Source organism: Macadamia integrifolia, chromosome 1, assembly GCF_013358625.1.
Source record: "Macadamia integrifolia cultivar HAES 741 chromosome 1, SCU_Mint_v3, whole genome shotgun sequence".
NCBI lineage: Eukaryota > Viridiplantae > Streptophyta > Magnoliopsida > Proteales > Proteaceae > Macadamia > Macadamia integrifolia.
In genome coordinates this window covers 35,179,040-35,190,497 of record NC_056557.1, presented here as the reverse complement: position 1 = coordinate 35,190,497, position 11,458 = coordinate 35,179,040, and the positions used below count along the sequence as shown (strand labels likewise).

At 36.1% G+C, this 11,458-nt stretch overlaps 1 protein-coding gene across 1 annotated transcript; it reads left to right on the top strand.

Moving 5' to 3' along the window:
• Positions 1-2,944: 2,944 nt before the first annotated feature.
• On the top strand, positions 2,945-3,736 carry LOC122073580 (probable calcium-binding protein CML41). Its single transcript, XM_042638176.1, has one exon. The coding sequence runs from the start codon at positions 2,945-2,947 to the stop codon at positions 3,734-3,736; it is 792 nt and encodes a 263-aa protein (XP_042494110.1).
• Positions 3,737-11,458: the final 7,722 nt, after the last annotated feature.

Genomic DNA, 11,458 nt, shown 5'->3' with positions numbered 1-11,458 from the left:
GAGAGAGAGAGAGAGAGAGAGAGAGAGAGAGAGAGAGAGAACGCTACCTCCTGGCCTAGGTATACATCAGTAGGAGTGGTCAATGAGAGAATGTATACAAACATCTTCAGCATGGGACAACATAATATTTTCACATCCTCTGTGTCTAAACATACATACTTGCCAAGAGTGAGGTAGGCTCTTTCTTCCATATATAAATCTATTTGTGTACTTCGTCCTCCCAAAAAAGCTGTATAAAAATAAAATTTTTTGATGTAACATGTGCTTTTACAATTTCTAATGCTATTATAGAGTCATTACTCTTATCACAAAAAGAAAAGAAAAGAAAAAAAAAAGGGTCACAATTTTGGATTGAATTCCTTTGTGGTACAACAAGGCGTCTTACTGGCATCCAATGATAAAAAATGCCTAGGCACAGAGTTCAGGGGGATCACACGCAGTCCAAGGTGTTTTTGAACGTTAGATGCAAGCCTGACGCCCTGTTGCGCCACAAAAGATCCAAGTCCCACAATTTTTTCTTTAAGATGGTGCCCTATGCCATAGTTGTATCAACAACTATAAAGATACATCTGATACACCCAATCCAATCCACCAAATCTGTTTAAGAACATGTCAAGTTCCATAATTTACCTTCCAAGGTTATTATATTCTGACTCCGTACTTGAATTAGACAATCTTAGTCTGGAATATCCTCTTAACTCATCCATGTTTTGGGAATGCTTGCCTTCTCATCCCCACGAATGTTAGTGCAAAACATCACTTATGGAACATACTCAGTGACTTTACTCATCTGTCACTACTATATCTGGGTTTATAATTAACCAATCTTTCTATTTTCCAGGGATCACTGAACTAGATCTTACTGAACAACATGGCTCCTGGATTTGTTCTTCTTCTTTTCTTGGATAGGTTTCATGGTTAATGTATTCAATCCCAGAAGTGGGCCAGGTAAAATAAAGCATTAATTTGCCCCACAACTATTAGATTCAATGAAACTTGAGCGATCGAATTGAATTAAACACCTCTATTGTAGGGTCCCCCCCCCCCCCTCTCTCCCCTCCTAAGATGCAGGGTTATTCCATAGGATCCAAATTCTCTTTACTTTTTATTTTTTGAATTTTCTGATTTCTCAAATTAAAATAATATAAAGGAAATCGCTTTTGTAAGGTTAGTTAGCTAAACCCTCATAAGAATATAGGGTTGGGCATGTTGGTCATTCCCTCCATTTGATATGATTTGGTGACCCACTCACTATAACCACTCCCATATGTATTTACATGAATAAGATATGATATAGTGGGGTTCATTGACCTATCTAGAATCATTATTACTCCCCCCCTATTATTAGATGAAGGTCAAAGTAACACTCCCTCCATAAGGATGCCTATCCCATGCACCATAACAACTCATGGTAATTGAAGAAAAACTCGTTCTCCTTAATGTTGTTGAGCAGCCCCAACATTACTAGATTATTTAATAGTCCTGTTTTATCAACACAAGATCATTTATTATATTCATACGGTATTAATTTTAGGTAAATAGGTTGTCTCTGTGTGTGTGTGTGTGTGTGTGTTTATCTTTTTAAGGAGAGAAGAACCTCACTCGCTTGCATGGCTTTACATCTAGACACAATTAGGCACAAAAAGACTGTGCTACCACTCTGCCCAAATGTCTCCGTGTGGTCTCCCATTGGCTTATTTACTGACATAGAAACCATGCAAGTGGACATGATTCTCTTGCCCATTCTACATCTAGACAAACCACCCTGCCCATATGTCTCCGCGTGGTCTCCCATTGACTTGTTTATTGAGATAATAACCACGCAAGCAGATAGGATTCTCTTGCCCATTTTAAAATAGATTGTGTTGGATCACATTAAATTCATCTCATATAAGTTATTTTAGATAAAATTGAATTAAAATTTCTTTACAAGATGAAAAATAAAATTCCAATTCAAAGCCCAATGCACTAAAATACATATATTGAAATACGAAGCTACAACTTCATCCATGTTTAGGTATCATTTTTTCTAGTCTTTCATACTAAGAAGTTATCATGCCAACAAGGTGAACGCCAGGTATCCTAGTCTAACATCCTTAACCGTATTGTGTCATACATGTAATGCCAAATTCTTTTCATGTCGGTTTCGTGATTCAAGTAAGAAATTGAGAGAGTGAATCAGGTTCTCAAATGGGACTGATTCACAGAATTGGAATCCACCACCCCCCACCCAAAAAAATAAAAAAAATAAAAAACCCTGTGGTGGATTCCATCTTTTTGGATAAGATTGTACAAGATGGTTCTTGTACGAAAACCTGATCCACACTCAGAAATTGTCATTGAATCATATACTTCCTTAGTCCATTTTTATTTGGTACACAAGAAAGTTAGAGATGAGTTCTTATTTATTAATTTCCTCTTTAGCTAGGCTTGGTTTATTTACCTGTAAGAAACTAAAACATAAGAGAAGAAATATCTTACATCCTCTAGCTTATCTTATAGTTTTGGCAGAAAATTGTGGACTTAAGTTTATAGAAGGAAAAATAGAGTTCTATAATCAAAGATTGGATCCAGTTTTCCTAAGGTCATGGTGAACACTGAGTGTGGCAGCAAGAGCCACGTCTATTACGCGGTGAATTCACTATGTGATGAAGGAAAACTTTGACCTTAACGATTCTACATACTTTTTGTTTTTTTGTTTTTTGTTTTTTGTTTTTTTTTTTTTTTTTTTTGTTTTTTTAGTTTCCACCATATTTTAGGTCGACATATAAATGGAGCCTTATATTTGTATTACATGCAAATGGGGTATTCTGGGAGTGCAGTGTGTGACATCAAGGTGTGTCTTCACTCAATTCTGAGACCCAAGCGAAGCTGTCATGAAACTTCCTCTTGTGCTTTTGGAATGATTTGGCTTTTGGAGACCTTCCCATGAACTTTCGCGAAAATGCTAAGTGCCAACAATGCAATTATTCTTTCCTTTCACCCACAGCAAAAGAACCTTGAAACATCTTCTTTACTCACCTTGAAATCTCCATCCTATATCAAATCAAAGTCTATATATGTCTCTTTAGATGTTCTTTCATTTCCATCACAGCAACAAGCAGGAAAAAGCAAAAAAAAAAGGCAAACACTACCCAGCCTTCCTTCTCTAATGGCAACTGCGATTGTTTCAAAGCCAACATTATCTAAATGGTTCTCCAACAAGAGCTTCATGCTAAGTGTCCATCGCTTTCATCACTCCAAATCTGACATTACTTCTCCTTCCAAGGATGGCTCATGTCCCCCTGTGAGTACTACTACTCCAGCCAAAGAACAAGCAAGAAAGGATGAACTCCAAGGAATATTTGGTCACTTTGATGCTGATGGTAATGGAAAAATCTCAGGCTCTGAACTCAGATCCTACCTTGCTTCCATAGGGGAATTCATGTCCCCTGAGGAGGCTCAAGCTGTGACCAATGATCTTGATGCAGCAGGCGGCGACGATTTGATGCTTGATTTTGATGATTTTGTGAAGTTGATGGAACGTGAAGGTGGGGAGGATGATCTGAAAAGAGCATTTGAGATGTTTGTAGTGGAGAAAGGTTCTGGGTCTATCACACCAGAGGGGTTGCGGAGGATTTTCAGTTGCCTTGGATACAAACTGTCTGCTGAAGAGTGCAAGACCATCATACAAGCATTTGACCAGGACGGCGACGGTGTGCTTGGTTTCCCTGAGTTTCAGAAGATGATGGCTTAATAGTATCAATGATTTCACCTGTTCTTTATATGTGTGTGTGTTAATATATGCTCTAAGTGTTGTGTGTGTGAGTTAAGTATATGAAAATAAGTTTACAGGCAGAAGTGCGCGCAGGCCAATGGGAATGCGAATGGAGGGCAGGGGCAGTGTAGGCTTTTTGTGCCCATTTGCGTCTAGGCGTAAATCCACGCAAGTGGACAGGGTTCTTTTCCCATTATGTACAACTTTACAATGTATTGAGTATGAAGGTGAAGGTTGATAATGTGTTCTTATCCCTAAAGGCTAAAGGTGGGCAATTTATGATTTCGCAATATTGAGAGGACTAGCTCAGTAGTGCTTTTAGTTTATTATGGCTAGGAGTGCCAAACGATGCGGTTTCGGTTATTAGGTTTGGTTCCGGTTTGGTTTACATTTTAATAAGATAAAACCAAAATCGCACCGGATAAGAATAAGGTAAAACCAGAATCGTTTTCATCTGGTATCGGTTTTTAGCAGTTTCTAATCGGTTTTTGTTATTCGGTTCACAGCCGGTTTACATGCGGTTCCTATTTGATTGGAACTTGAAAATGATTCTCTTTTGAACTGGGTTTTTTTTTTTCTTTATCTTTTGGGAACACAATCATATACATCTGCAACCCATTACTGAAATAAAATATATCTCAATCAATATAGTCTAACAACCTATTACAGATTTACAACACTAACATTATAACAATCTCCGTTAATACATAGAATAATTCATACACTTCCACTGTTCCACATATCAAGCAAAAAGAGCAAAGAACTAAGAAGCAAATAGAATCAATTGGAAGCAAAAGTGCAAAACAGAGCTATTGCAACTTGCAAGCTACAGAATAAACTAAATCTGACCTGCTCAAAGAAAGATAGATAAATAGGAAGAACAACCGAACAAGAGTTGCTTTGCTTCTAATGGATGCTTCCAAGACCCACGTAACAACTTGGAGCTTTCAAAATCAAGACTGTAATGGGTTCACTGTTCACAATGATCAAATATTAGAGAGATAGGTTACCTTGTAACGTGTTATACTCTCAATCTGTCTCTACAGCCGCTATATATAGATGTAATATGAAAGAAGCCTTGTCGGCATAGAATTAGAAGATCATAGTTAGTGTGAAACTGTGAATCCTACAGCTACTGAGAATTCTAAAAATACTAAACTTCCTAAAAGAGTCAAGACAATAATATACTTCTATTTTGTTAAGGATAGTATATTTTCTATTTAAATGACTATAAATATGATACCTAATTAATTAAGATCCTATAAATTAAGAACTTAAGAAGAGCGGTTGCACAGAAGTGAAGGCACAGGTGAACCATCGGTTTGCCGGTTCTGAACCGCACCGAACCGGAAATATGCCTATAAAACCAAAATTGGATTATTTTCCTACGGTGCGGTTCGGTCTCGTTATAATCGATCGATTTCGATTCTGGTAAACGGTTTCGGTTATTATTTGACACCCCTAATTATGGCTTTGGCTGTTTTATGCTGTTGTAACTCTTGGAGCTATGGTCCCTTCTGTTTCCCCCACCGTCTAATAAACGCTCTCTACTGAAGGACAAGCTTGTGCCGTCTGTGATTTACTATGACAACAAGGAGAACAAATTGATCAAAAGAATGAAAACACCTCTAATGAATAGTTCCATGGAAGTGTTATTGAATCCATGCCCATCCAGTAATCAAGCAATTAATTAGTTTCATATTTTCTCAACCATTCAAGCTGCGTTTGGTCATGTTTCAAAAAAGCATTTTTGGAGTTTTTTTGTTCTAATGGAATAAAGAGTTTGGTGCATTTATGGTGTGTTCCATTTTTTTTGGAACAAAAAGTGAAAAAAAAAAGAACAAGGTAGAAACAAGAGTAGATGGAATGACAAAAGACAGTTATGTCGTTCCAAATAAAAAAAAGGGCATTTTTACACAGAAACTGAAATTTCTGTTTTTGACACGAAACATTGTTACCAAACGCAGCCTCAATCTTAACTAATCATATGCAATTTTGGTATTCCTTGCATTGCTTGTTGTGAAACAGATCACAATGCATATTTTTTTTCCCAGCTACTTATACACCTTAGAGAAAATGCGGAGAGAGAGAGAGAGAGAGAGAGAGAGAGAGAGAGAGAGAGAGAGAGAGAGAGAGAGAGAGAGAGAGAGAGAGAGAGAGAGAGAGCTAGATCCATTTTGGCAAGCACCAGGGGATTACTGATCAATTCAAAAGAAAAAAAGAACTCAGCACCTAAAGGAAATCCACCTAAGGGATAAGAGAACTCAAGAATAACTACTTTTTCTCAAAAGCCAAAGGCTCAAATTATGAATAAACTCTAAGTATTGCCTTTCATTCACTAATGTAGGCTTTATATAGATAAGCATGGAAGAACCTTTCAAGCATAGACAATTTTCAAGAATGAAACTAAAACTAATTGGAAAAACAAACATGGGGAAGACAAACAATTATCTAAGAAGAAAGGACCATGGGGACCTTGCGAACCTTGAGAGGCATTTTTTTCACATCTTGAACAATCTAAAAATATAATGGTTGAAGTTCCCAAGAAGTTCTAGAACTGAATGTGAATGAAAGTTGGAATAAAAAGATGAATTTCGACTTCTAAGAGTCTGCAGTTAGCCCAGACACACTTTACCAAAACGGCCGTAACTTTTTCTAGAAAATAGCAAATGATGCACCATTTTTTTTTGTTGGAAAATAGACTTCTAGATATTTCTATCCATATATAGCACGACTTCTAGTTCCTTTTGAATTGGTTAATGTGTCTCCGTGAAGTTACCCCAAAATCCAGGGTTACAACTTTTATTTCTAACTTCTATCATTTGGCTTGGGGTTGTGGGCTTATTGAAATGAGTTATTGGCCCATTTAAAAATGCTCCTACATCAGTACTCTAACTAATAACAATGTGAGGAATACAATTCTTCACTTGAGTCTCTTGAAACAAGCAGGAATAGATACTAGCATCTTATTGGGATCTTTTTTTTCTTATGTGAATGAAAATATATTAAAAAAGGAAAGAAAAATACAATGTCAAGCCACTAGGCTAACCAAAGACCAAGGCCCAAACAAAGGAAGAACCAAGGGGAGGGGACAAAACAACCATCAATGAGGATCAAAGAAAACTAGGGGTGGAGGCAAGGATTAAAGTATCGGTATCGATCGCCGTATCAGTCGACCAAAATTAAGATACGTATCGGAGGGTATAGTATCGTATCGGAGATACGCTAAGATACGCTAAAGATACATACATAAATGGATATAAAACACCTTTTTAAACACTTTTGCATTAAAAATTTATTAAAAAAAGTGATTGATAACATGTAATATGCATAAACACTAAATAGAGGGTATCGCACTAAGAATTCAAGGTTTGTAGTTGTCCCATAAATGTAAAATCCTTGTTCAAAACCGTGATTTCCACTTTAGTTAGAGAGAAATATGGCTGACAGCAACTTTGGAACAAAAACACCTCAAAAAATCGTGTTTTTTAAAAAAATACCCATCTTGGCCATTATATGACCGTAGTGCACTGTATCGGTATATACCGATACTCACCGATATGTATCGATACTCACCGATATGTACTGATCGATACATACCGATATTCACTGATATGTACTGATACCCATCGATATGTATCAATCGATACATACAAATACTCACCGATACATAATGATACATACCAAAACGTATATTTCACCTTGATTTTATATTTTTCATAGAGTATCAGTACGTATCGATAGTGTATTGGTGCATATCGATATGTATCATAGGATATATATCGATACGAAAGGATTTTAAAAATTTTATGTATCGTATCGATTTGCTAAATTTAAGATACGTATCGGAGGGTATCGTATCGGTATCAGAGATACTTTAAACCATAGGTGGAGACAAATTACACGCCAAGAAAAGAGGGGAACACTGAAAAAAGGGGGAGGGGATCGAGAAACAAAAGAAAAACTAGGGGTGGGGGTGAATTACCTTCCCCTTCTCTCCCATTCCCTAGATTTGTTGTATCATCTCTTTTCTTTTTTTTAATCTCCTCCCCCCTTTTTGTTATATTATCAGTTGGTTTTTTGGGTTTGTTTCCACCCTCCGCCTTCATGTCTTGTATCTCTAGTTTTCTTTGGGTTGTTTCTTCCCCCAGGTCATTGTTCCTATTTCTTATGGTTCGTTTTTGGCCTTTTCCTCTTTGGTTGGCTTTCTTTTGGTAGAGTTTTCCCCCTTGATTAGCCAAGAGGATTTGTCTGTTGTATTTTCTTTTCTTTTCTGTTTAATATATTTTCCATTAACACCCTCCTAATATATATATATATATATATATATAATGTGATGGTTTTTTACCATTATCAGGACTTTGGATGTCAACACCAATCTTGTGCCTTATTTCAAAGGGAAAATTACCTAGATCTCCCGGATAGAAAAAAGTTATACAAAAATGGTAGGTATAAATTATAGTTTATAATCATAAGACACTAAGTTGAAAATATTTACCAAATCCTCATAAAAGTGAAAAAAATTCAAATGATCTACCTAAAATACCCCAACATATTTCTACATCCTCCTTTCTTCTTCTTCCTTTGACGGAGGTGTTCCTTAACACACTCAATCCTCCCTCCCTCTCCCCTATTGAATTAACCCCCAACCTTCCTCCTTCAAACTTGCCTTGCCCCTTCACTTCCACCTCCACCACCATTGCCACCACCTCTTACCCCCTCTATAGTAAATTCGCGTATGATACAAGAAATTTTGGTCGTATCTGAACGTTTCAATCAAAAAGTCATAATTCTGCGTATCAATATAAAAAAAAAATCTTATTATATGCGTATTCTATAGGTATCATATTACACATGAATAAAACTCGTATAATATGTTTTATATTTATTAATACAATAAGTTTGGGAGGGGGGACAACACTTCTCCTTTTTTGTAGATTTCTCGATTTTGAGAGAAAGGTAGATGACATGTTTATCACTTTCTTATTTTATTCGTTTCAATCTTGTCCTAAATCTACTAATCAAATACCTTATGTGTTCATGTCCACTCTCTTGTTCCTATCCATTAGCCTATTAAGTCTACTTAATTATAATTTTGCAACTCAATTTAAAATCTTATCTTAATTACGAATCTTTCGTTAGTTATTATGATTGAATTATTGAATGTCTAAATGGGCTTATATGCGATCTTGGATGAGCTAAGAAGGGATGCGAGATCTAGGCCAAGATTCCAATTTTTCTAATTAGTTTGATGGAGTGTGGGCTCCTTCCATGCTGTTGGCTATGCCGAAGGTGAGGAAGTGACCCTGGGGCTGATCTTCCCTCTCTTTTCTTGTTTTTGTATCTGGTGTCTTTTCAGTCCTAGCATGTACTATATTTTTCATCTTTTTTAATACACATGAATTTTTAGCAAAAAAATATGCGATCTAATTATGGTTTTAAAATCCGAATCTGCATTAGTATGGGTTGCTATGTATTTTCTTGTTTAATAAGATAATATCAATTATGATAATTTAATTTGTCAAATGATTATCCACATGTTATTATTTTTATTTTTCGATAAATATATGCTATTATTTGCTAGAATAAAAAGTGGCTGATGGATCACCTATCACCATTTGTTATGATAGACATGGTTAAACTTAATTAATATTAGATTTTTTTTTTAATTCCCTATTGGAAAGCTAGATTGGATTTAGGTGTTCATGAAAGCATGGGATATTAGAATTTAGTTATAAACAGTCAATGTTAGTTCATTCTTATTACCGAAATAAGCCCGTATTTTTGTTTCCGAATTTTTACATGAGCAACCGTATTAAACAAGTACAATATCATTGTTGTGCTCGTTTTATTGCCGGATTTCTGAAAAAGTATTTTCTTATGGTCCGTTTAATTGCCATACATATCTGTTCCCGTATTATTGCCATTCCCAAACTTACTAAATATGACCCCCTCCGTCCCTCTTCTGCTATCTCCCCCTCATACATAATTCCCCTGCAAACCTTCCCCACCCTGTTGGGTTAATTTCCCCACCCCCACCCCCACCCCCAGGTCATTGTCTCTATTTCAAACAACTCTAATGAATAATTTCAAGGAAGTGTCACTGAATCCACGCCCATCAAGGAAATAAGCAGTTTCATTTTTCCAACCGTTCAACCTTAACTAATCATATGCAGTTTTGTTATTCTTTGCATCGCTTTCTTGTGAAACAGATCGCAATGAATAATTTTTTTTTTCTTCTAGGAGAATACCACCAGAGAGAAAATGCGGAAGGATACAGGGATGGTACTCCAACTAATAACAATGTGAGGAATAAAATTCTTTATAACTGTGTTGGTTGTCTTGACATAAGTAGGAATAGATATCTAGCATCTTATTGGGACCTTCCTCTCTTCTATCATATTCCCTAGATTTATTGTATCATCTCTTTTTTTTTTCTCTTATGGTTCTCCTCCCCTTTTTATTGTATCATCAGCTGAATTTTTGGGTTTGTTTCCATCCTCCCCCTTCATTTCTTGTACCCCTAGTTTTCTTTGGGTTATTTTTTTTTCCTTGGGTCATTGTCCCTCTCCTGCTCTCCCATTCTTCTCCATCACTTTAAGCTATGTATGTCTTTCCTCATCACTTCTTCTAAGGTCATTTTTAGATTTTCCCCTAGCTCTTTTAGATCATTTAATCTGCGTCAAATCACTCTTTCATACTGGAACATCCAAACACCTCTATTGAACATGGCCATGCCATATCGAACGATTTTCTCGTAGCTGATCATGTATCAGTGCTACTCCCAAACTAGCTCTAATATGATAATTACTTACTTTATCCTTCTTAATTTTAGCACTTATCCATCTCAACATCCTCATCTTCATTATACTAATTTTTTCTACATAATGCTTCGTAATTACCCAACATTCTACAATATATATTATAGTTAGTCGTATAACTGTCTTATAAAAATTTCCTTTAATTTTGTAGGAATACATTGATCACACAACACCCTGGACACACCTCTCCAGTTCATCCATCCTATTTTAATTTCTTTTAAAAGATCATCCTTTGCATTGCCTTTTTTATTTATGATTGAGCCTATATACCTAAAATAATCACTTTGTGGAACATAGTTCCCTCTCATAAATTTTCACCACCTCATTACTGTGCTCATGTAACCAAAGTTAACACCAAATACTCCATCTTTGTTCTATTCTTCTTAAAACATCTTGATTCCAAAGTTGATCTTCATAACTTCAATTTGGCATTGATCCATATTTTTGTCTCATCCACTAAAACAATATCATCAACAAAACGCATACACCAAGAAACCTCATCTTAAAGGTCTTTATTTAATTTCTCCATAATAAGTGCAAACAACTAGGAGCTTAAAACGGTTTCTTGATATAATTCAATTGTAATTGAGAATTCACTACTTTAACTCCCCAAGATTCTTACCCTAGTCATCACATCAATTTTTAATTATGTCCACATATTTACCTAAAACACTTCTCTTCTCTACTACTTGTCATATGGGTTCGTCCAGCAACCTAAGGCCATCTTCCTTACTAGACAAAGGTCGAACTACCCCTCCCTTTAATGATGCCTGTCCCATGCATTTTCGTAATTATGCCTTATGGTAAGTGAAGGGAAACTTGGTCCCCTTAATTTTGTTAGTTTCACAACCCTAACATTACCATTTTTTTGGGGGGGTGA

Bases quoted from the DNA above. Each gene is read 5' to 3' on its own strand.
- LOC122073580 (XM_042638176.1), top strand. From the start codon at position 2,945: ATGCTAAGTGCCAACAATGCAATTATTCTTTCCTTTCACCCACAGCAA.